Genomic DNA, 23,072 nt, shown 5'->3' on the forward strand with positions numbered 1-23,072 from the left:
CAATAAACCTAAACATATCCTTTGTGAAAGTATAATTTTACCACACATTCCATGCTCTCTATCTGTCAAGGTCAACCAATAAGGAGCTACAGCAGAGAAGCAGCAGTGACATCACAAGACTGTTATTTGCCATTGCGATAACTCTACGCAGTGCCCTCTTATCAAAGGCAGTTCAGAAAAGGAATTTCACTCTCACCCAGCCTTGTCACACAGAGAAAGGCTCCATGGCTAAATGTAAAGAACAATCTTCTTAAACACATTATGGCAAGCAGTTAAACTTACAGTATAGGACATGTATTACTAAATTAGCAGTGGCACTACATTTATCACCTTTAATTTGGAATAATCCTGCAAAATCTATTTCTGGTTCAGTGTAGCAACAAAAGTGTGAACAGCTGTAAGAAGTGGCGATATGCCCAAAGGACCTTAAAAGTGCAGGGGAAGTAATGTGGCACTGCACAGGGCATTCTAGAATGCACTCTCATCTTTGTATTGGTTACAAGCATGGGAGTGTTGTATTTCAGATCAAAATAGTATACTTTTTACTTGCAAAGGCAGAGTTTTAGGACATAGACACCACACAGAGTTTACTGCAGTCTTCAACAATTGTATCAATGCCGCTCAAGGTCATTCACTTTGGCTACAAGATGCTATGAGATTCAAAACATGATCTTCACAGAGAAACCATGGGTACAAATGCAGACATACATGCAGCCTGGGGGAATATGTTTCAAGTTATTTCTTGTGACAGGGTAACACTTTTAAATCATTTTTACGTCTGTGACAGGAAACTAGAAGGATGTAAGTTCAAATCCCGCAAGGGGACAAAATGCGGTTTTACTCTTCAATTAAATACTTAGTCTGAATTATTTTAATAAAATAAAATATAAACAGTATGAATATAACTGATATTTTAAGGAGACTACTGTATAAACTGTTTATTTCTGAAAATATATGCCCCTGGATAAGGATGGCGGCTAAGCAAATAAATAGTGTAACGCCATGTTTGTATCCAAAAAAAGGTGGCGCCCTAGAGTTCGCACAGAGGAGGGAGGGTTTGTCCTTCAGAGAACCAAATTTACCCATGGGGTTTGTGTTGGCTCGCCCGATTTGTTTGTGTTGACCCCTTCGGCACCACCTCCTGACTGTGGATGAACAGAGAGAGACGCCTGGAGCCCACAGGCTGCTTTATCTCAGAGAGCCGTGGCGACCTGCGAGGCTGTCATCCTCGAGGTGGCTTCATTTCTGTGAGTCTTGCAGCTGCAGCATATGCATCCTCATGGGTTTCCATGCAGTTCACAATTGTTGACTTTGATCCACCGCATGCCCATCAGCAGAGCTCTGGGGGGGGGGGGGGGGGGGGGGCGCAGTGGCACTCCGACACAAATCCCCACAGCCCCTCCTAGATTCTGGGCAGAATCATCCTTCCAGGGCACAAATCAACCGAGCCAGGGCTGATCCTGTCACTGAGGAGAGGCTTTTGACAGCTTATTTCATTAGTGTCGCCCCATCCTTCAGTGTGAGCTGGTAAGACCCTCATTAGAGGTACACCAAAAGAGCATTTCATTGAATATTAAGCTCACATAACCCAAAAGCATTAGGCACTCGCTATCAAATACAAGTCCTTCGTGTGCAAGTTTTTTTTCTATTGTGGCATAAGGTGTCTGTCTCTCAGCTGCCATTCTGCTCCCTAAAGGTCACTCAGTAATAATCATGCCACGTAGTCATCACGGTAATTAAAACTCCCTTTTCATACCTATACCTAAGATGACAAAACAGGCAATTCAGAGCTGTGACTTCAGTGATTGTTTTGAAGATGTTTTGAAGATGGGTGTCTTGGTGTTGCTCACCAGCAGCTGTACACACTCATGGCATTATTGGGGCATATAGGAGAGCGGTATGGGCTCATGGGATGCCTAGACACAACCTTTCAAAATGGGCCAAACAAGGAAACAGACAGGTATATGTATATCTGCATATGAAGGAGCACATATAACTATGAAGTTGTTTTAATCTTTCAATATTAACTAAAATACTGTTATAAATAAAAGTACTGTTAAAGGGACATTACATTTGTTGACAAAAGTTGATTTAACATGCTCTTAGTGACTTAGTGTGCTTCAAATGATAGATTGATAAAAGTAGTTAAAGGATGAAAGATAATTTAAAGTCTATGTTATACTCCACCCTTCTTCTGTCCTACCCCAGAAAGTCACCCAATTGAAGCCTGAGCTGGTCCTGGTGTGCGTACTTGCTGAGTGACATCAGCATATCATGTGGTGCCAGCCTGCTGGCTGGTTCCCACCCCTCAAACTACTTTAGGGACTCCCAGGCTTGTCCCAGATCAGATGGACCAGGGAGAGAGGGAGAGTGCCACCAGCATCGCCTGCCTGCTACTGAGGGTCATTTCTCTGCCACCCCACACCTGTCCCTGATTTCGACCAGGTGAGAGGACCTATGCTGTTTCTCCACTCTCACACCCCATCAGGTCATTGGTTTGCCCTCAAAAGTCTTTGATGCATCCTTTGTAAAGTGGGTACAGAGCAATCTACGAGGATGTCATGTTTTTATTTGATTTTATTTAACCAGGAAGTCTCTTGAGGTTAAGAACTTCTTTTTTGAGAGAGAGATGGCAAGAATGTCAGAGGTAAAGTGCATTCTAGTGCATTGAGTATGTATGACACACAAAATAGAAAAATACAAATAAGCAAACGTTATTCGTTGTAGTCTGCTTTAAAAACAGGTATCCCAGATTATTTAGCTATATTTTTATCTAATAAGATTTTAAATTCAGATGAATACAATTTCATCTAATCTACGTATCTTTTGTAAAGAATTCCATGACTGAGGTGCATTATGTAGGTGCGTTCTGACCCTAGGAACAGTAAAAGATAATGCCTGTGAATGCAGACCATAATTCTGAGAAGATCTGCTCAGAAAAGAACAAAGATAAAAAAATAACCCAGTAATAGTACAAAAAAATATACCAATGTCTTATCCTCCTAGTGGAGAAAGAGGTCCATTTTACCATGCCATACAGTTCACAGTCAGTGTTCTTACACATCTGATGGCACCGTGATATACTGTACTGAACTCTTTAATGCACTGGGTGATGTTAAGATACATCAATGAAGGCATGTTTCTTCAAGTATCTTGCCATGACATCATTCTAGAGAGGAGCATCACTCATAAAAATCTAAAGTGCAGTGGGTATTGGAATGATTTATGGTTTTAGCAAAAGTGAATTTGTGCAGTATTCGTTAAGGTTCCTTTTTCACAGAAAGGTGTGATTGAGAGTGAACGCGGACTGCTGAATTGCTATCTCTGCCTGAAGAATGGGATGCAGCTATTGAATTGCTCTGATTGGTCTTCAAGGAGATTGTGATATTGCATTTATAGGTATGCTGCAGAGGCTAAAATCATCTTAATGATCAAAGTGAAATAGCTGCAATTGCTGTTTGAAACATAATGACCATATCTGTGAATAGATACTCCAAGCACAACGACTGCAGCGGCATTATTCAGGCTTCACGCTGCAGAAAAGTGATATCTGGGCACAAGCGGCCAATGAGCTGTCAATGGGTGGATTGTAATGGTTCTAAGGATGGTGAATGATGGGTTCTTTCAGACAGGCCAAAGCAGGTGTAGAGTTTCAGGGTCTGGTGGAAAATCCCCCAATAATTTTGGATTGCGTGTGTATTTATAGAGAGCAATGTGCCCTCTATCCCTTGACTGGGTAACAAAGGGCAGGGTAATTACCCCACCTGGATCAACAGGCGCGACATCAACACTTACAAGAGAAGCTTTTCCTAATATCCAGTCTTTCTCTAGCTTTCAGGCACCTCAGATATGTTGGGCATTTTTAGATCTGTAATTGTTGCTTAAAATATATCATTGCACCCAATCATGTGTGACTGCAAGTGAGTATAACACCAGGGACTGTGTTTGCTCAGCAGGTGAACATAGAAGGACGCTTAAAATGCATGCATTTTTATGCATTCCCCATATAAACCACCCTAAAAGCTCAATTTTCATCAGCGCAGTCAAGTCAGAACAACTTTGTTCAAAAGCATTAGCTTCCCCAGGATTTGAACCCACATCCTACAGAATCAGTCCAGGGACTTACTGATTATTTCATTCTGCTCTACAGTTTTTAATGCATAAACAGCTGCTTCAGGCATTCAGAGGCATTCAGACTCTTTAGGGGTTGACCATTCTTTCTGTTCATGCCTTTAGGCTGTCTATTTGGGACAACTGGGACCTCCTCGCTCTCGACTTTTGATCCCCTGGTGCTGGGAGTCTTGCTGTAAACCCGCCGGTCACCCCCGCCTCTCTCTCGTCCAGCCCAGCTCCCCCAGCCAGGATGGATCGTTCTGTGCAGGAGCTCTTCCTCAACTTCATGATCGTCTTAATCACTGTGCTGCTCATGTGGCTTCTGGTCAAGTCCTACCAGGACTGAAGCATGGGGCAGGGGAACTGCCTGGAGGACGGAGTGCGTTTTCAGCCATGGAAGGCGTCAACACTGACGCAGTGCAGCTGTGTCGAGTTCCAGCACTCTGAGTGGTCTCGCTCATTCACAGTCTTGTCCTGAGCCATTACACGTTCAAATACTTAAAGCTTTTTAGATCAGTGCTACGAATAACTCATTAAAGTAACTTTTTAGATGTGTTCATTTGACGGCAAAGGTCTGAAATTATTTGTATTTTCTTTGTTTTTACTGTTCTTGTATAATGCTTTAAGACCATAGAAAGGAAATGCTAAATGTTATCTACTTGGGTGCAGAAAGGTGTTGTGAATTTATTTGCACCAAAACATTCACATTATAAAATATAATCAGCATGTGATATCTGAATATTCTGTTTACAGTTTTTACAATAAAATAGGCCTCTGTAGTCATCTAATGTGTGTTTCTTTTCTGTGAATCTATGGATAGACAGTTGGTCCAAAGCAAACAGCTATTTGATTTGTGGTGCAAGTCCCTGGTTGCATTATTCCAGTGATGACCAGCAGAGGGAGATAAGAGGTGAAACGTTATCTTTGAAAATTTCTGTAATTAAAAAGAAAATCAAGAATTAAATTGACTTGTGTAGAATCTACCTATGTATATTTCTAATATTTGCAGCAGATCACATACAAGTCTGTATAATTGAAATTAATTTTGAAAGTCCTGAGATAACTTTCCTACTCCTACTTTCTTCAAATGAAACTACAGATAATCTGTTAATCTGCGGTCTGTTTCAATTTTACAACTCATAAAATTTTATCATAAAGCATTCTGTGAAAATGACTCAAGCAGATTGGCTTTTGGGTGGTTTGACTGTTGCTGCCTCATGAAGTCATTAGGAACAACACAAGGGGTAACCGTTGTTATATCCAGACAGAACTGCATTCTAATTACAACATATTTCATGTATGTTATCATAAGTATATAGAATCTGTTATACTGCTGGATGCCTGTGTCCTCAGAATACCCACTTACTACATCAAAACACACTAAATAACCTCCCAGGATACACTAAACCATTTAGTGTCACATAATGAGGAAAGTCCACTCTGTAGAATAAAACACAATTGTAAGAACAAGGGGATCCCAGTTGTACTCTATATAATACATACATCCATCCATGTGATTTATTGCAGCAGTGAAAAAAACATGTATGATCATATGAATGCATGACACTCACCTTTGGAAAACCATGTAAGTGCATGACAATCTATATGAAGGGTACAAATGAAAAGATGTGTGTGTGTGTGTGTGTTTGTGTATGTGTTTCACCAACAAAATTTCACAGGTCTCTTTTTCCACCAAAAGTTTGTATCATTTGACTCCAAGAGGTCAAGTTTAGTGCAGGGAGATCTGAAATGAGTCTGATAGAAAAGAAAACACAAGTGATAGTACAAAGAGGCTGCAAAAGGCATTAAATACATTAGGCACTGATTGAGTACTACTGCTATATGCTGTGCAACATTACATATGTATAAATATACAGCGCTAAAGCGTACCGCATACCTCACCAGAGTATTACATTTCTCCATAGATCAGTGCAAACATGCGCAGAGACATTGACAGAAACAATGATCAAATATAGATTTGTACATAGATTTATAAAGGACACTCATAGATAACTCAAATAGATTAATATAAGAGGTCAGTTATTTCATCTGCGATGTATCAAATAACTGATATAAACTGATATAAAAATACATTTAAAAAAAAATAAAAAAAATAAGTCAAGCTATAAAGTAATTCTGGTGAAGAGCTTTTCATTGCAGATGTGCTGTGAGTGGTGTGGTGCTGGTATATGTTCAAGTACTACTTTGGAAAGGGCCTTGGGATGATTGGCAAGGGAGGTGACCATGGCAAGAGGCCAAAATCACAGTCTCTGCAGCATAGAGTGAGGCAGGGTTGGCCTGTTCATGAGTCTCAGCTAGTCTCAGATGCCTCAAACAGAAGGCATGTGAAAATGGCCTTTTTACGTGTTATTCGATTTCTTGCACATCTATTTTTTATTTACGGCAATTCTATGTTTGTCTTTTTTTATTTAAATTGGCTGCCAACTGGGACACGCTTGATTTGTAAAGTGGCAACAAAATAGGATTAAAACATTCAAGGAAAAGCATGTGACATTACATTTTTTGGAAGTTTTCTCTGAAATATCTCAGCCCGCATTCGGTAACAGCTTGAAAGACAGAATCAAGACTAAAGAGAAACAAAAGCTGTGATCTAATTTCTTAGTAAGACATGTTACGTAGCCATTCCTATCAACAATGCAGCTTTGGTCCCGCGTTGGTCATTACGAGTTCATGCGTCAGACTTCCAGGGGTCCCTGTCGCGGTTGAAGCGCATCACCTGACAGTGAAATTCAGTAAGTGCTCGAGGCATGGGAGAGACCTCCTCCCACTCCGAGCGACTGCTGTGATAGACCTGCACCTCGTCCGTGATTTCGTCCGGCGAATAGTCCCCACCCAGGATGTAGATCTTGTCAGCGACGCCGATGGCCCCCGCATTGAAACCGGCGCATTCGAAGGAGCCCTCGCCCTTCCAGACACAGGTCTCGGGGCAGAAGCTGTACACCTTGTACGTGGACAGGTCACACAGGTACAGGGTGTCGTTGACTGGCACCGCTTTGACCAGCGTGGCATGGAAGAACTGCCCGAACTCCGCCACCAGCTGGCACCACTGGTCAGCCAGGGCGTCGTACCTGAAGAAGCAGTCCAGGGACGGGTTGAAGACGTCGGCGATCTCCACCTCAGACCCCAGCGTGTAGATGACGCTGTGGCAGGCGCTGGCCTCGGGGTAGTAGATGCCCCTGGGGAGGGGGCTGACGGACCTCCAGAGTCTGGTTAGGGGGTCGTAGTATTCCACATCCAGCAGACTGCGGATGCTCCGGGCCCCATGGGTCTTACCGCCGATCACGTAGATCCGGCGGAGGGCCGTGATGGAGGTATGCATGGTGCGCGGCTTCTTCATGGGCGGCGCCTGCTGGAAGCTGTTCTGCACGGGGCAGTAGCACCAGGTCTCGTTCGTGGCGTTGTGGAAGGGCTCGGCGATGTGCAGGCGCACGGCCCGGCAGCAGTTGCCCTTGCAGCCGCCTGTGACGAACAGGCTCTCCCCGAAGCCAGCCAGGCTGGAGCCGGGCATGTCGGTGATGTGCATCTGGGGGAGCTCCCGCCAGCGGTCCGTCTCGATGTTGTAGCAGAAGGTGTGGCGGATCTCCCCGTTCTCCTCTGTCTTGTGCACGTAGATGTACCGCTCCGTGGTGGAGGGCCTGGCGTCCAGGAAGAACCCGCTGAACTCCCGCAGGCTGGCAGTGGCGTCCCTGACAGCCTGCATACAGTCTGCGCTGCTGGACAGGAGGTCCTCTGACTGGCCGAGCTCCTCCAGCACTTCAATGGGCAGCTGGTGCAGTCGGACCATTGAGAGGAGGCGGGGCAGAAGTGGGCGCCGGCCCTCCAGGTCATGCTTGGTCCATAACAGCAGCGCCCTAAGTGCTGCCTCCTCGTCTGGGACGTAGAGCTCATCCGCCCCCAGGCACTTCTCCAAGACACCGACGTTCATCTCGAGGAAGTCTGGGATCTTGGTGAGGGCGTGGAAGTTCTGTGTAATGAACTCCATGGCACGCTGGTGGAGGCGAGTTGAGCCGTAGCCTTCGGCGATAGCCAGCAGCTGCAGGCAGTTGGACAGGTCCAGGGTCTCGATGAGGAAGTCGCTGCATGCTTTGGACAGGAGAGACACCTGCAGGAAGGAGGACAACTGGAAGAACATGTCCACATTGTCGTCTGTGATCTCCGTTTCGCCGGTATAGGCGAAGTCCAGGAATGCCCGGATGGCCTTTGGAGACAGGTGGCTCATGGTGACACTCCCATCATCACGCTCTCTCATGTTCACCTCAAACATGGCCCTACAAGGGGACAAGACCAGACAAGTTACAAATTATGTATTCATCCATCACATACTGAATTCATCTCAACTTTCTTACATGCCTTAAGCTCTTCATATGTTTGGAATTTCTTGATGTATTTTTAATAAAAGAGTCAGAAATCACCATATTTTTTTATCAAACTGTGATATTAATTATTTGGTTGTTATTTAACAGATCATCTTATCCAGGTGGTATATGCTGTATAAGTATTACTTGAATCAAATATTGAAATTGCTCTCTTGAGAAATTGCTCTAAGGTAATTCAGTTACCACTCCTGGTTCCACTTCATATAAAGTAGACCTTTCTGTGGCTTATATTTAGCCGCTATGCAGGACGTATCTGGTATGTTTGTTCAATATACTTACAAGTTATATCTAGCAGGATGTATAGAAAAAAGAAGCTGAGAATGGGATTAGTATTAAGGTCCAAGATACGCTTAGAAAAGGAACAACTGCAAAAATGACACTGTCTCTGCTGGGAGACAGTTTCTCTTATGATAAACAGTAAGTAATTCCACTAAAGTAGGGCAGATGTTAGGGTCACCACATAAAGTGGGGAACATGTAGGGTACTCCAAGATACAGCTAACTGCTACCCGGCTATGAATCACAGCCTGCACTGGACGGGATTCTGGTTCACAGACTGCAGTGACGACATCGAGCTGGTTCCGCTTGTACTTATACCTGAAGAAGTCACTGCAGGCCGCCAGCACACAGCGGTGGCAGGGGATGGTCTCGTCTCTGACCAGAATGCTGAAGTCAAACAGCAGGTTCCGCTCCCTGAAGCCCCGCAGGACGCTGAGGATCTGCTGCCCGTGGGTCTCCGACACCAGCACCATGGACTTCCGCTCCAGGACCCCGTTGCACTCCGCCCCATTCAACACACTGTTGCACTGCCTGTCCATCACTCCCTGTCCCAGCCTGTACAACCATAGACATGTCAGCCAACAGGGACAAATTCACAAAGTGACATCATAGCTCACTCGAGCCTGCTCCTGTTGGATGATGTGGGGTGCGCGCGTGTGTGTTTGTGTATGTGTGTGTGTGTGTGTGTGTGTGTGTGTGTGTGTGTGGGTGGGTGGGTGCGTGGGGGGGGGCATGATATTTGCACGTTTCATAATTTTTTGGCTCTGTCAATGCTGACTAAACCCATTTTCATCTCTCCAGCGTTGGGTAGCATTGAGGCCCTAGCTGACACAGCAGTGTTTTACATCATATGTTGACTGAATAACGCCTTTGTGTCTTTCTTGCAGCAAATCAGATGAACAACAGCAATGGGCAACAGAAGTGAGCTGACAAGTGATTGGAGTCAGTCACCCTCTGGTCGCAAATTATATGACTCTTATCACCATTCCACACATTGCTGTGGGGATTAATGTGTTTGGACCTTATCTACCTGTTTACAAGAGGAATTCTTTCAGGATAATATACAGCAACTTGATTTGCAACTCCTCTCCTGCAGGTCATGAGACCACTATATTGTCACACTTGGCCCCCTACTGATGTCATGAGCCACCCATCCCAAACAAACGCAAAGTATCTGATTTAGGACATGTTTATACAGCTGGGCTTAATATGTATGATTCCAGACTTTACACAGACATAAGGAAAAAAATGGGGAAAAAAGGCTTTAAGTCATGGCATTCTGACATATCAGCTCATGAAACAGCATCTTCTCGGAAACAACGTTTTGGCAGAGAAAAATCACAAAAGATCTTTAAACATCGTTAATCTATAACCTTTAAAACTATAAAAAAAATTCTTTCAGCAATAATTTCATACTTGCTGGTACAGCGCACACTGCACACCACCTTCTCCGCGCAAATGCTCCGATGTTATAGGGATCCTGAAGTACCACGCTGCGCAAACACTGTAAAACAGAACAGAGGACAATTAAATACAGCCCGCATGTCCTGAAGATATCCCCCAAACGGTGTGACATTCATGGTGTTTCAGACTCCGATTTCCTGGGATGAACTGAACTCTTCGAAATTCGTGCCATAGGCGTTAAAGACGAAATATGGAATTTTATTCCTTCACACAAAAATTAATGCGCATGCCTGTAGCATTTTTGTGCATTTGGACAATGTAAACTCATAGATGAATTGCAGTTTCAGGTAAATAGCCTAACCTCGATAAGTCTAGCGATTTGCAGTCTCAACGTTGTGCAGCCTGCAGAGAATAATAGAAGATAGATTAAATATTCTGAGATTCAAATGTTTGATAAAATATGATAAGGTGACACAGTTAGGACATTGAAATTGAGTAATCATTTTGAATGCCTGGATTACTCATTTTAAAATGCAGCGGTTGTAGCAAGTACAAAGTAAATTGCAGACAGAAATACGTTGCTTTTGACCAGTCTTGATTGTCAGACCTTCGAGCCCACAGCTATTTGTCTGACAAGAATCGTCTAATTTGTTGTCTATAGACAGTTTATATGATGTGGCTTTCGTTGCTTTATAGCTAAAAAGAAAGAAGGAACATACAGCCTACAGCCTAACACTTCAGTTGGCTAACTGTTGTATTCTGTATCATTTAATAATAAAAAGGAAAAAGTCATTGAGAGAAATGGTTCGACATCATTGTCACATTTCTCGTGACTGTGAAATCGAATCGCCTTAAACACTAAAGCGCGTACTTACGATTTCAGCACCCCGGACAGCAGTCACTCCGCCTTGAAGAATATACCGGAAGAGTCGAGAATTGCAGTCGGTGGGCATGACAAAACCGCGACACGAGGATGTGATGTCAAGCTTCGCCAGTACGCTTCCTGCCAGAGGCCGACGACGTTAATACGTTGTGCTGAGCTACTGGGTTTCTGCAGAAGGCTGTGTCCAGACAGCATCTGCGCGCTTTAAAATTTTAATGCCTCCCTTGTCATTTATAAAACAGCTGATTCACGTGTCTCTTGGCAAAATTGTACCTCGGCACATTGCGGTTCTTTTGATTGGTTTTAGTCTAAATGAACTAACTCCATTTGAAATGATAACATGAAAATGTGACAAGATGTTATGCTTATGGAATAGTATCTAATGGTTATTGATGATCAAGGTATTTTAATATGCATGTATGAATGGTAGAATCCTCCAGCAGGCGGTTGAGTTGTCATGTATGTCAGGTATTTTCTCCACCAACATTCACGTGTTTTTTCTCTCTTCGATGTTAAATGCAAGACACAGGCCAGTCATTTATGTACCGTCAAATCTCGGCCATCAAAGACGTTTTTATAATTAAACATGAAACAGCCAAGCAGTTCAGGTATTGATCTTTATTACAGTACGCATTTAGTATAAATTAAAAGCATCGTTTCACACCGCACAGTGCATTTAAGGACATTGCACAAACGACCGCGCTACCAGCGCTGGTCTCCCAGACAAGGGCAGATTCCAAGATATGGTCTCAGCTGTGAGTTGTCTGCCTTATTTTTATTACAAATGTGTTCATACAGCAGGTATGCCCTACTAATAAAGTATTCTATATTGTTATTGCACACAAAGGATGGTATTTAACCGAAAACACAAATTCCCTTTTGCCTTTATTGATCAAACTGTGTATTTAAAAAAGTACAAAAACACAATCATTCAGATCATATGTGAAGCAGAAAAACTGAATGAATACTGTGTTACTGCCATCTGAGCAAAGCAACGGTAAGAGATTATATTTCCATAACAGACTGACTTTTACACTGGAGTATCACTGTACAACACTACAGAAAAAAAGCAAGGCCATTAATGCTTCAATATCATACTGTTGTTTAGCACACACACACACATCAAGCAAATCTGTTCAAGCTAAAACAAAGATTCTACATTGCACTTTCCACTGCTGTCTTTAAACAAGGTGCAATGTTTGACAGAGAAAATGTGTGCAATACTGACAATCAATATGAATATTCCAAAAATCAAGGAACTTTACAAGCCTATACACAAAGCTAAAGATAAAAAGCTGCAAAACATGCTGATATTGGAATAATACTTCATATTGTATATGTTACCATGGAAAGCAGTTACAAATAAAGTAAATGTTTTCTTAATAAGACTCAGCACACATGCATCATAATATGGTCCAAAGAAACAGTGCTGGTGATGATGGGCAGTCAGTGTAACACCACAGTTCTGATGTGATAGCCACTGTGAATGTATGGTTTCATCCTAATAACCAGTAACAGTAATTGCACCTATAATCACATCGGCAGGACAAATAAACCTTGAATTATTGCTTTGGCTATAATGTGCCACACCTTCCAGCATATATATATATATATATATATATATATATATATATATATATGTATATATATACATATATAAAATCATAAATCTTGTGTTTGTATGACATTCACAAACAATGTAACATCCACAAGTTCCTGTTATCAAAATGGATTCTTTTTAGCTTCTCTCATTTTCTCTTCCCCTCTCAATATAAACAGATAGATAGATAGAGAGATTGTGTTTACCGATAAATTTGTTAAGTTGAATAGCATCAGCACTCAAAGGTTAACATCTTGCAGAACAACGAACTGCTTGATTTGGCCAAGTATGTACAAGCATGAGAGCAGGGCTGTGTGCTGTGTGATTGATTCTAGTGATGTGCCATGCTACTGACACAGTGGAGTCATGCTTGCAATTTTGTCCTGTATGTGTACAATCGCCATGGTCTTCAGTAGTGCTGGTGGCGTTGTGCAGGGGGAGAGGGTGTTGGGCTGTTGAAGAGAACGGGTTAGGGTGGGGCTGAGCAGGTGGCAGTGATGTGACGCAGCTGGCAGGACAGAGGAGGCCGGGGGTTTGGGGTCTGGGGTCTGGGGTCTGAGGCTGAGGTGACTACAGGTTGACCAGGTGAAGATCCGAAGCAGCAAAGTGGGGGCAGAGAGCCATGTTGTGATTCTTCAGCTGCTTCAGGACCCTCTTGTGGAACTTGTCTCGGATGCGGTTGAATTCCATGATGTCACAGGGATCCTGCTCAATCCAGAACTTGTGGAACTCCTGCATTAGGTAACCTGAGGGATAGGCAGATTGTCAATATACCAGCAACCATTCTCTCATAGTCATTACAGCTCTCGTATTATTAGTGGGGAGAGATTCAGAATGTATTTTCAACAGCTTTAAGTCAGAACATGAAATGCCACATTGCAATTCACTAATACACAGCCACTTAACAAACAGAGCTGAAACTCACTATACGCCATAACACTGAAAAACAAATCCCACTTGTTTTGATTCCCTCATTTGGGTTCATCTGACTGTTGCTTTAAGAAAGCAGACCTATTCAAGCCATTCTGGAAACTCACAGAAGGTCTGCTGGAAGTGTACCAGACTGGGCATCTCTGGTGCAACGTTGTACAGATGGGTCTTCAAGGCCCCGCTCACCAGCAGCGAGTACGCCAGGTCTGTAATGTTGATGCCAACGATGGCAAAGGAGTACCTGCACAAGCACAATTTTGCATCAACACCAGAAGACAAGGACTGCAGTTCTATCACAGAGAACCTACACCCACTCAGTAACATGTACACACACAGCATTACACACATGCTATTTTTTTGCTATGTGAAGGTTTTACTCATGGCCGCTGGTTCTACTGAGTCACACACAGGACCACGGCAGCACAGATCTGCTAAAATGATATTTAGAATATGACTGTCAGATGATACCTCTCATTCTGAATTCAGAAACCTGCTACATGCAGAATCTTGAATAAGAATGCTTCATCTGTTCAGCCCACGGTTTGAATATGGTTTCATATGATTTCATTATTTTTTTGCATAACATTAATCTGAAGCTGTTTAGTCATGCAACATCTGGACACCATGGCACCCTGATCACTTCAATGTCAGTGATTCTTTGTAATAGAAAAGTATTTCTGCAGCATCAGCCAACCCCGCTTCACCCCCCCCACCCTTCTCATCCTCACCCTCCATTCATCCCACCCTGCCTTCGTTTCAAATTAGGCTGCCTACGCTTTTTCAGCCCCAAGTGATGAACTTCCTCTCCCCTCTTCTCCAGCACATCTGTCCATCCTGTCACAGCTCCTTCTGCTCTACCTCAGTGCAGATCCAGCAGAGGCTGTGTGCGCTGTGTATATGTGTATGTGGTCGTGTGCATGGCCATGCATGTGTGTGTGTGAGTGTGTGTGTGTGTGTGTGTGTGTGTGTGTGTGAGAGTGTGTGTGTGTGTGTGTGTGTGTGCGTGCACACGCACATGTCTGTGTCTGTAAATGTGTGCATGGGTGTGTCTGTATTTACATTTGCCTGTCATCATTTACCTGAGAGGCATACAAAGAAACAGTACAAAGTCCATCTAATAAAGTCAGGGGCCCAGAGGGTGACTTGGCCTGTGTGTAGGGTCTGATGATGTACTTAAGATAATGGACAGCCTTCCCCCATGTCAGTGTGCTGATGTCACACTTGTGGCTGCTGCTGCTGGGTGGAGCCATGCTGCATACTGGTCTTGTTCTGCTCACCCATAATCCTGTTGGGGTTCTGGCAAACCCTCAGTAGAGGAACTGGCTGCTCTTTTTTTTTTTTTCTGGCCGCCTGTGCTTTTCTCAGAGAGATCTGAGGGGATATCTGTTTTGTGAACGCAGCCCACGCTACTCAGATGGAGCAGAGTAATCAATGTGATTGCAGCAGTTCTTCACCTGTCTAAGGCGAACACCAAAAATGGGTGGGGCATGGCTGCAGGGGTGGAAGGGGCAGGGAAGGACAGGGCCGCAGGAGGACGAGAGGGGAGGGGCAGGGTTGCAGAGGGAGTCGAGGGAAGGGGCAGGGTTGCAGCATTTTGCACACTCACCCTATTGCTTTGTCAAATGTCTTCTTCTCCCAGTCGGCTTTGCTCATTTTGCTGCAGGAATACATGCCAGGGAAAAATAAGAATTGCAGTCAGGTGCCAGGAGAGCACGATGACTAAGAAGTATTTAAATGATTAGCTACCATCAAAGAACATTTGATCAGTTTATGAGTTTTTTGTGTTATATTCATTCGTGTCTTCTTACTGTTTTTCCGTCTGTCAGTTAAGTCCATTGTTTTTCACACAAAGCAGGTGAGGAAATGAAACTGAGGAGACATTTTTACACTCTTCAAAACAATACGTTTATGAACGCACATTAATGTATGCGGGGTGAGGTGAAGACGTGTTTAAGCCTGAAAGGAAAATGAGAACAGAAGAATTAAAGTTACAAAGTGAAAATTAACTTAGAGCGCTATGAGTGAGAGAAGATGAAATACCTTGCTTCCTCCTTGGAGATACACCTGAGTGTGAGCAAAGAAAGACTGATATAAGTGATGCAAGTGACTGTAGAGGTGCTGAACTCAAAATCACCCAAATAAACCACAGTGCAGGGAGTACAGAAGGGTGCATTCAATCTAACCACCATGGTGGTCTTTAACTTAAAGAAACAAATCTGAGCAAGTATTACATTTTTTCATTCCTTATTTGTTACAATCTCTTGAATGTGTGATGATGCAAGAATTGAAGAAAATTACTTGCTACAGTTGTGAGTCAAGGCTGAAGACAAAGTGCCACAGTGGCTTGGTTGAATGCCCCCTCCCATAATCCTCAAAATAACAAAGAATAGAAATGAATGAGAAATGTAACAGAGTGCTGTGGACAGGGTGGAATGCAACAAAACAAAGACGGCAAAGTGCTGGCAGCTGATTCTCCTCCCTCTTATTAAATGATGTTGTTTTTGGGATATCACCTATTGATTTTACCATTCAGAAATTGTTGCCAGAGAATGGGCTGTGATGTCAGGGACATGTCAGGTACAGCACTTTGTTACAATGTGTCACCTGATATACCATCATCTCACTGTGGATATTATCACTTCAACTTTAAAATTATTCAAGGTAAATACTTCTTTGTCCAGTGTATAACTAACTAACTAAATAACCACTTCCACATTATAACACCAAGACCAGCTTTTTCCAGAACATTACACAGCAGCTTATGAAATTTTATTTCCTTCTGAAAGATAACACAGTACCTACAATACTGAGTTAATTCCCCTTTCCATTGATGACAGCATTGTTCTAAATCTTCAGAGGTAATCAAAATGTTGCTGACTCATCATAAAGGAAGTCTGAGAAATGCTGAGACCCAAACACTAAAATATATTTTCAACTTAATTTCAATGTTATGAGTAACAGACTAGTGGGGATTCATTTTTCTGCTTGAATCATTTGCTACTGGAACACAGTCTCAGTGATAGAACATCCCCACTGTTCTGCTCTACAACTTCATAATTTGTATTGTCCAAATAGCAACTATACTAAGCCTTCTGAGCATGGTGATAAAAGCTCTCAAAAACAGAACTCTTATTCAAACCTCTGTGGGGCAGGCTAATGTGGAAAGACTGGACACAGAGTTAATCAAGCAGCAGTTACCAAATTACGTAAAGCACATTCCAGTTTCTTTTTTGTGAGAAATTGCCTTCTTTTGTTGAAGTGCTTCTCTCTTTCCTCTGTCTGCCGAACATTCTTGCATTATTTTAAAGTTTCCCTTCAATGTATTCTGCTTTTTCCCTCAGTGTAATCCCTGGCTATGAAGACAATATCACAAGTCTGGCTAAATGAGGTCTATACAGGTGATTTGCCACATTACTGCGCCCAATGAATGACAGGGTGAAGGTTGAGAAGGCAGAAGTTCCTGACCTGTGCTTCGGTTGAAGGGAGTCATGAAGCACCTGCAGGGCTGTGGCCTTGTCGTGTTCCGCGAAGTATCTGCAATGTGTGAGAGAAGCAAGCCGAAGAAGGAGGGTCAGTTCCATTAACAGATGTTTTCTTTCCTATATCAGCAATAAATCTGGCTTCCTGTTTCCACAGGAAGCAGACCCACTCTCACAATAGGCCCACTCACAACAGGTTGTGCAGGCCCAGTAGGCCCATGCCCCTGAAGTCGGTCTTTGGGTCGCTGCCTTGGAAACCAATTTCACACCACTGCTTAGATATGCGCCCAGTCAGAGGAGCATCTGGACGCAGAGTCTTCCACAGCTACGAGGGGAAAGCATACAAAACATTGTGTGTGAGACTTCATACAACACAATGCTGGAGAAAATTCAGATATATGGATAACAAATGTATTGATTGTCAGTTTATGTGCCAATAATGGTCCTGTTTCAAATCAACATCACGCTGAACTTGAATAAGGTTGGCTAACAAGTTAGGATAAAGTTCTGGCTAATATGACAACACCTGTTAGCAGGAGTTCAGGTTTTCAGTCCACAGGCAGCAGTTACGACAGCAAGTATTCACTTATGTACTCTAAAGACAACAGTTATAACAGCAGGTGTTAAGATGTGCACTCTACAGACACTATTGATGTTGGCTCCACCTTAAGCAGCATGTCCTCATGCTCAGTGTTCTCACAGTCATACGGCTCTCTGCGCAGTTTTTCCACATCCACCACCAGATTCCTGTAGCCCACAATTTGAAGAAGACTACCCTGTAGAGAGATACCCAGCCTAGGGGAGAAACACAGACATGGGTTAAGGAGGAAAAGAGATCCCTGTTCTATCTGTAGACACACTGAACAGCACAGGCCACTGCTATATCTGTGGACACATTGAACCACAGCACAGGTCACTGCTATATCTGTGGACTCTGTAAACTGCAACACGGGTTACAGCTGTATCTGTTGAAACACTGAATCACAGCACAGATTACTGCTCTATACCCATCAACATAATGAACTATTGCAAAGATCACAACTTCATCTGTAAAAATACTGAACTACAGCACAGGTCACCGCTACATATGTGGACACACTGAAGTACAGCATAAGCTATTGCTACACCCCTGGATACATTAATCTGCAACACAGTTAAACATGAAACTATATTCCAATAGGCCACCACAGAATACTGGCACCTGTCTCCCCAGAGTCAAGGCTGAACTCCATCTATTGTAGTGGAGAAAAAAGCTCCACAGCTAGAGCTGGCAGTGATGGGGGAGGGGGGTCATTAACACATAGCCATAACTTACATGCTGGGGGTCATGTTTTTACCACAGCGAGCATCAGAGCCTCCAGGCCCAGAGACATGTCACAAAATGTAGGGTACACAGCTAACTTTATGGTATTGGTGCATCAACTCCTCATTGCATTAATCCTCATATTAAATTTTCCTGTGGAAGTACAGTATATCCAGCTCTAACAAACTGTTAGATTACTTACAAGTAAAACATACCAAAGTGCAAAATAGTAAAAAATCATTTTCTAAGCAATTTTATACAGTAGTCAAGGCACTTGGAATAACTTTTGAAAACTTAGAGACAACCATGGATCACATACCAGGAAAAACTGAATAACATTTAGAGTGAGGTCAGTAGAAGATCAATAATGGAATGCCAGAACCATTAGTCAATAAAAAAGTACTGTCACCTCTGAAATTGCTACTACTTGTGTGATGTAACTTATATATGGAAAGGACCTCCCAGCTATAGCTTAGCTTACTGTGGGTTTGCATCAGGGTTGATCTTCTTCAGAGTCATGATGTCATCGATGACCTTTTCAACAGCATCTGGATGGGAGCTCACTGCAGACTGCAGGAGCTGAGGTAGAAAAAACAATACTGGCAATACACTAACTACTGTGTATGATATATATCAACAAAACAGAAATCAGTGACCTTGAAACCACCGCCAGAACACTTTTTAAAAGATACCAACACGTGTGACATATTAGAACCCCTGCCAGGCCACTCACCTCACTCTTGGAGAACTTGAGCGAGGACTCTGTAAGGACAAATTAGAAAACTTACATCACTCACACCAATTGTTTCAGGGTCTTATTTTTACACATTTGAGTCTCTAAACCCTGACAGCGATTCCTGTCAATGACAGAAGTAACATCTGTAACTACCCTATTCCCAGTTACTCCATGAGCCGGGGGGAGCCAGTTCATTTTGTAGTAAATATATTTTTACAGTCTCTAACAAATAATTACACACAACATACCTTCATATCACATATTGCTAGAAGATGAGAATCAGAGTTATCCAAATGTCACATTCTTGATCCCCTGACTGATACCGATCACCAAAATTCAGGGTCCTGGCTCATGGACTAAGTGCTTTGATATCTGATTACAGTGATTACCTATCTTGAGGGTCCTGCGGGCTCCTGGTTTGTTGCTGTAGCAGATGCGCTGAAGCTCGCATCGCCCTGTGACCTTTCGGGTCACAAACTTGAGGGTCCGCCACAGAAACTTGCAGTAAAGGAACAGGAAGAACTGGGTCAGCACCCTGGAGGAAGGGAAAGCAGACATACACAACGTTAAACTGGGAAAGACCTTGGCAGAGGTCTCCTGAGGGCTGCTTTCAAAGCAATCAGAATCATTGCTGAAGATACAAGGCGGTGCAGCATTACATAACTACAGAGCTGGCTAACTTCAAACCCCAGTACAAAGAAGAAACCGCAGGGAGGGATCGAGGGGGGGAGAGCGTTTGAAAGTGAATTTTAACTTCACAGCTGAGTTATATTTATCCATTTGCCATTTAGAAAAGGGATGCTTCAGTCTGTGTCATCAGCCAAAGAGACATTGTGACAGAGGCTGATTCACGCAGACTCCACGACCCAAAAACACCAGCAGAGTCTATGTATTTTTTTCCTTGTTCCCTTTTTAAGTTGTTTAGAACAGTGGCTATATGGTGAATCTGTACCAATCGGTCTGTCGTGCTCAGAGGCTGTGTAGACTGGTATTTGCCTTTTTCTGTAGAGAAGTGGCTTCCAGTGTGTTTTTTCTCCGCTGCATTTCAGGCGATTAACTAGGGCAGTACAGTAAGTGGAACGCAGGCGCAGCACACCGCAGTGCCCTTGTAATGTAGCACAGGGTCGGCATGATACACACAGAAATAGGCTGCTTCCCCCTCACACACAATAGGAGAGGTACAGACCAGACCGTGAGTGAGTATGTGTGAAAAGCATGTGTTTTTGTGTCTACATGCATTTTTAATTGCTGCTACCACAGTGAACGATGGAGTTGATCCTTGACTCTAACATTCACTGTTTACTGATTCATCTCTACATTTTGGTTACTACTGAGCACCATGCTAATTATGGTGGAGTTTAATTTAGCTGGCTGTCAATTAGTTGATTCTAGAGTGTATCAGAATTTCCAGTCATGGGAGGTACCTGCAGATGGTATCCTTAGAAGGACCTTAAATGAGACACACAGCACGGCTTTTCTAACAGACAGAAGAATGCTAATCAAGAATGCAGATTCTACACAAAAAGAATGCTAACTGAAGCCGGGTGAGCATACTCTGGATCATTGACTGTGCAAAGCATGCACACAATACCTCCACCAGAATGAGAGAGAGAAGAACCAAGGTCGAATGTGGGGCAGATCTATTAAGCTCCATCCAGAAACTGGAGATGGAAGCAGAGGGCCTACAGCCTCCACAGAGGCAGACTAATTGACAAGGAGACATGCAAACCCATTTCAGTGATGACACAAATTATCTGAATTGAATGCCCACAACCTTGTGGAAAGACAGGTAAACACTATAATCATAAATAGGCATTAGCCTCAGATATACAAAAGATTGTAAGTGTAATATGAAGAGGTTGATGCAAAGTAAGGCCTAGTAAAGTACTACTTGCAACCAGAAAGCTACAAACATCAGGCTCCAAAAACGTACCTTACCTAAAATGTTCCTGAATCTGCTGTGATGTTGTTACAAATAAAGGTTGCGCAACATAAGTGTATTTTGAGAAATCCTGTGGTTAATTATTTGTTTTCTTGGATATGACATAATGGCAATAGAACTCCATTGTAGCAGAGCAAAGCCTGCTTAAAACAGCACTATTTCAATAGAGGGCAGCAATTCATGAACCACAAAGCCAGATTACAGGAGGCAGGAATGATTTAGTAAACCTTATTATTGTGGTTAGGATAAGAGATATCCAATGGGCAAAGTGCAATGGAAATAACAGTGTTTCAACCGATAATATAAACACTGGAATCACATTTAAATTGGTTGCACTTGCAAATGTGCAATGTTCAATGTTGAACATAAAATACATCAGCTAAAGACACATGAAAGATTATATATGGGAATTAATCATGTTGAGAGATACTTTGTGTTTTTATTAGGATACAGAAATCAATAACACCCCCCCCCCCCCTTTTTTTTTTTGTTGCTTTAATTTTGTCACAACCACTGCTCAACCTCAATCAATTTCATTTCTGACGTTGCCAATCCCACATCTATTACACAATGTATTCTTTTTGTTCTACGTCACATTTTTTTCCATATATGAATGTTGAAACTACATTTCATACGCTGGGTATTTGGAATTAGATATTGACAATGGTTAACAGTGTGAATGAGAACATATAATGCTGAGCTATCGACACACTTAACTGAAAAAGCAAATAGGAATAGAAACCACAGAATGCGAAAGAAAATAATGATTTGGTGGAAATGGGGGATCTTAATTACAAGGCAAGACGACAAAACGAAAAAGAAAAAAAACCCAGATAATTAATTAAGCCCACATTTTATACTGATTTTCATTTGTTACATACAGATTAAGATGACTAAAATTTTAACAGGTCCTTAGAAAACATTATATCACCTACCTTAGAAAATGCTTCATGTTGTTTTTTTCTTACTCTTACTTTCTTCTTTAAAATCTAAAACAGTGGATTTGTGTCCCTGTAAAACAGATTGGTAAATGTGAAAAACCTACACCAAACCGAAGAATTGACAAGTCTTACATAACCGATTACCCTCTCCATATTTTACACACAAACATGTCGGGGTTTGATTTCAATCAATGACATTCCTCAAATTCATTGTGGCTCGTGCGGTCCAGGAAAGATTCATACGTCGCTCCAAACGATCGGAATCATTTTTCACAAATACACGCAATTCTGAACACAAGAGCAATTAACTCCGTTTCATGCCTGTTTTATCTCTTGTCACGACGCTAATAATCAGCACCCAAGGCTACGCAAGTAATTCGACTGTTTCACTTTCAGCAAAACGTGAGTCGTGTAGTTTTCTTCTACAAGTGCATCAGACACTGATCAAAACGCCAAAATGCACACACGAAATAGGTAAAAGAACAAACGCACAGAGCTGAATTCCGGATGCGTTGGTGCTGTTTCTTCAACGGCAGGTACCTGTTATTCCTCCATGATGAACATGTCACTGAATGCCACCCACCGCATAGCAATGCACAGCTGCAGTACACCCAGACACCGCCAAGCAGCAGTCCCACACGAGGGGACACTTCGTGCCTTTCCTCGCGGTTCGCTCCCTCGAAAAATATGTTTCTTATAGCTAGAAAATTTCACAATGGCCTACATACTAAGAGCTCGTAGGTGGCATGCTTCAAGTAGCCTCGGAAGTGTGACGATGCGAACGGGAAGGAGATTGTCCATGCACACAGTAAACTACCAAATTCATCTAAGCATTTTAAAACACACCTTTCCTAAGGCAAAAAACTATTTAAGAATGGACATTTTAACATGTACGTAGACTAAAGTCATGTAAATACACCTTTGTATCGACCTTTAGCTATTAGAATTATTTATTTTGTGACGTTCTTATTTCAGTGTTTTCTGAGTATCATTGTTATGTTCTCTATGTCACATATTTTCTCACTCCTGCGTATGCCCATTGATATGCTGTCGCTAGGCGACTGGA

General features: G+C 42.6%; 3 protein-coding genes across 4 annotated transcripts; 1 reads left to right on the plus strand and 2 right to left on the minus strand.

Annotated features, from left to right (window-relative positions):
• The first annotated feature begins 2,322 nt into the window (after positions 1–2,322).
• On the plus strand, positions 2,323–4,896 carry LOC118783201 (sarcolipin). 2 transcript variants are annotated; one of them, XM_036536951.1, is made up of 2 exons: positions 2,323–2,445; positions 4,237–4,896. In XM_036536951.1, exon 2 carries the CDS (start codon positions 4,364–4,366, stop codon positions 4,457–4,459), a length of 96 nt encoding a protein of 31 aa, XP_036392844.1. In that variant the 5' UTR covers positions 2,323–2,445; positions 4,237–4,363; the 3' UTR covers positions 4,460–4,896. The 2 variants fall into 2 exon arrangements, with proteins under 2 accessions (XP_036392844.1, XP_036392845.1); XM_036536952.1 differs by lacking the exon at positions 2,323–2,445 and adding an exon at positions 2,452–2,532.
• Positions 4,897–6,255: 1,359 nt separating this feature from the next.
• Positions 6,256–9,194, minus strand: kbtbd3 (kelch repeat and BTB (POZ) domain containing 3). The gene is made up of 2 exons (XM_036536950.1): positions 9,107–9,194; positions 6,256–8,402 (listed from the first exon to the last, which is right to left on the minus strand). Exon 2 carries the CDS (start codon positions 8,396–8,398, stop codon positions 6,803–6,805), a length of 1,596 nt encoding a protein of 531 aa, XP_036392843.1. The 5' UTR covers positions 8,399–8,402; positions 9,107–9,194; the 3' UTR covers positions 6,256–6,802.
• A 3,575-nt stretch (positions 9,195–12,769) lies between these two features.
• Positions 12,770–22,946, minus strand: LOC118783460 (ELMO domain-containing protein 1-like). The gene is made up of 11 exons (XM_036537341.1): positions 22,499–22,946; positions 22,001–22,076; positions 19,513–19,658; positions 19,121–19,149; positions 18,869–18,966; positions 17,750–17,879; positions 17,276–17,409; positions 17,071–17,139; positions 15,212–15,262; positions 13,713–13,846; positions 12,770–13,421 (listed from the first exon to the last, which is right to left on the minus strand). The coding sequence occupies exons 2-11, from the start codon at positions 22,015–22,017 to the stop codon at positions 13,246–13,248; spliced, it is 984 nt and encodes a 327-aa protein (XP_036393234.1). The 5' UTR covers positions 22,018–22,076; positions 22,499–22,946; the 3' UTR covers positions 12,770–13,245.
• Between the last annotated feature and the right edge of the window lie 126 nt (positions 22,947–23,072).

Source organism: Megalops cyprinoides, chromosome 9 (assembly GCF_013368585.1).
Source record: "Megalops cyprinoides isolate fMegCyp1 chromosome 9, fMegCyp1.pri, whole genome shotgun sequence".
Lineage (NCBI taxonomy): Eukaryota > Metazoa > Chordata > Actinopteri > Elopiformes > Megalopidae > Megalops > Megalops cyprinoides.

Bases quoted from the DNA above. Each gene is read 5' to 3' on its own strand.
- LOC118783201 (XM_036536951.1), top strand. From the start codon at position 4,364: ATGGATCGTTCTGTGCAGGAGCTCTTCCTCAACTTCATGATCGTCTTA.
- kbtbd3 (XM_036536950.1), bottom strand. From the start codon at position 8,398: ATGTTTGAGGTGAACATGAGAGAGCGTGATGATGGGAGTGTCACCATG.
- LOC118783460 (XM_036537341.1), bottom strand. The intron at 17,140-17,275 runs GTGAGTGGGCCT...CACACATTGCAG, and splicing joins CTGGGCCTGCACAACCTGTT to ATACTTCGCGGAACACGACA. The intron at 13,422-13,712 runs GTGAGTTTCCAG...CCTATCCCTCAG, and splicing joins ACACTTCCAGCAGACCTTCT to GTTACCTAATGCAGGAGTTC.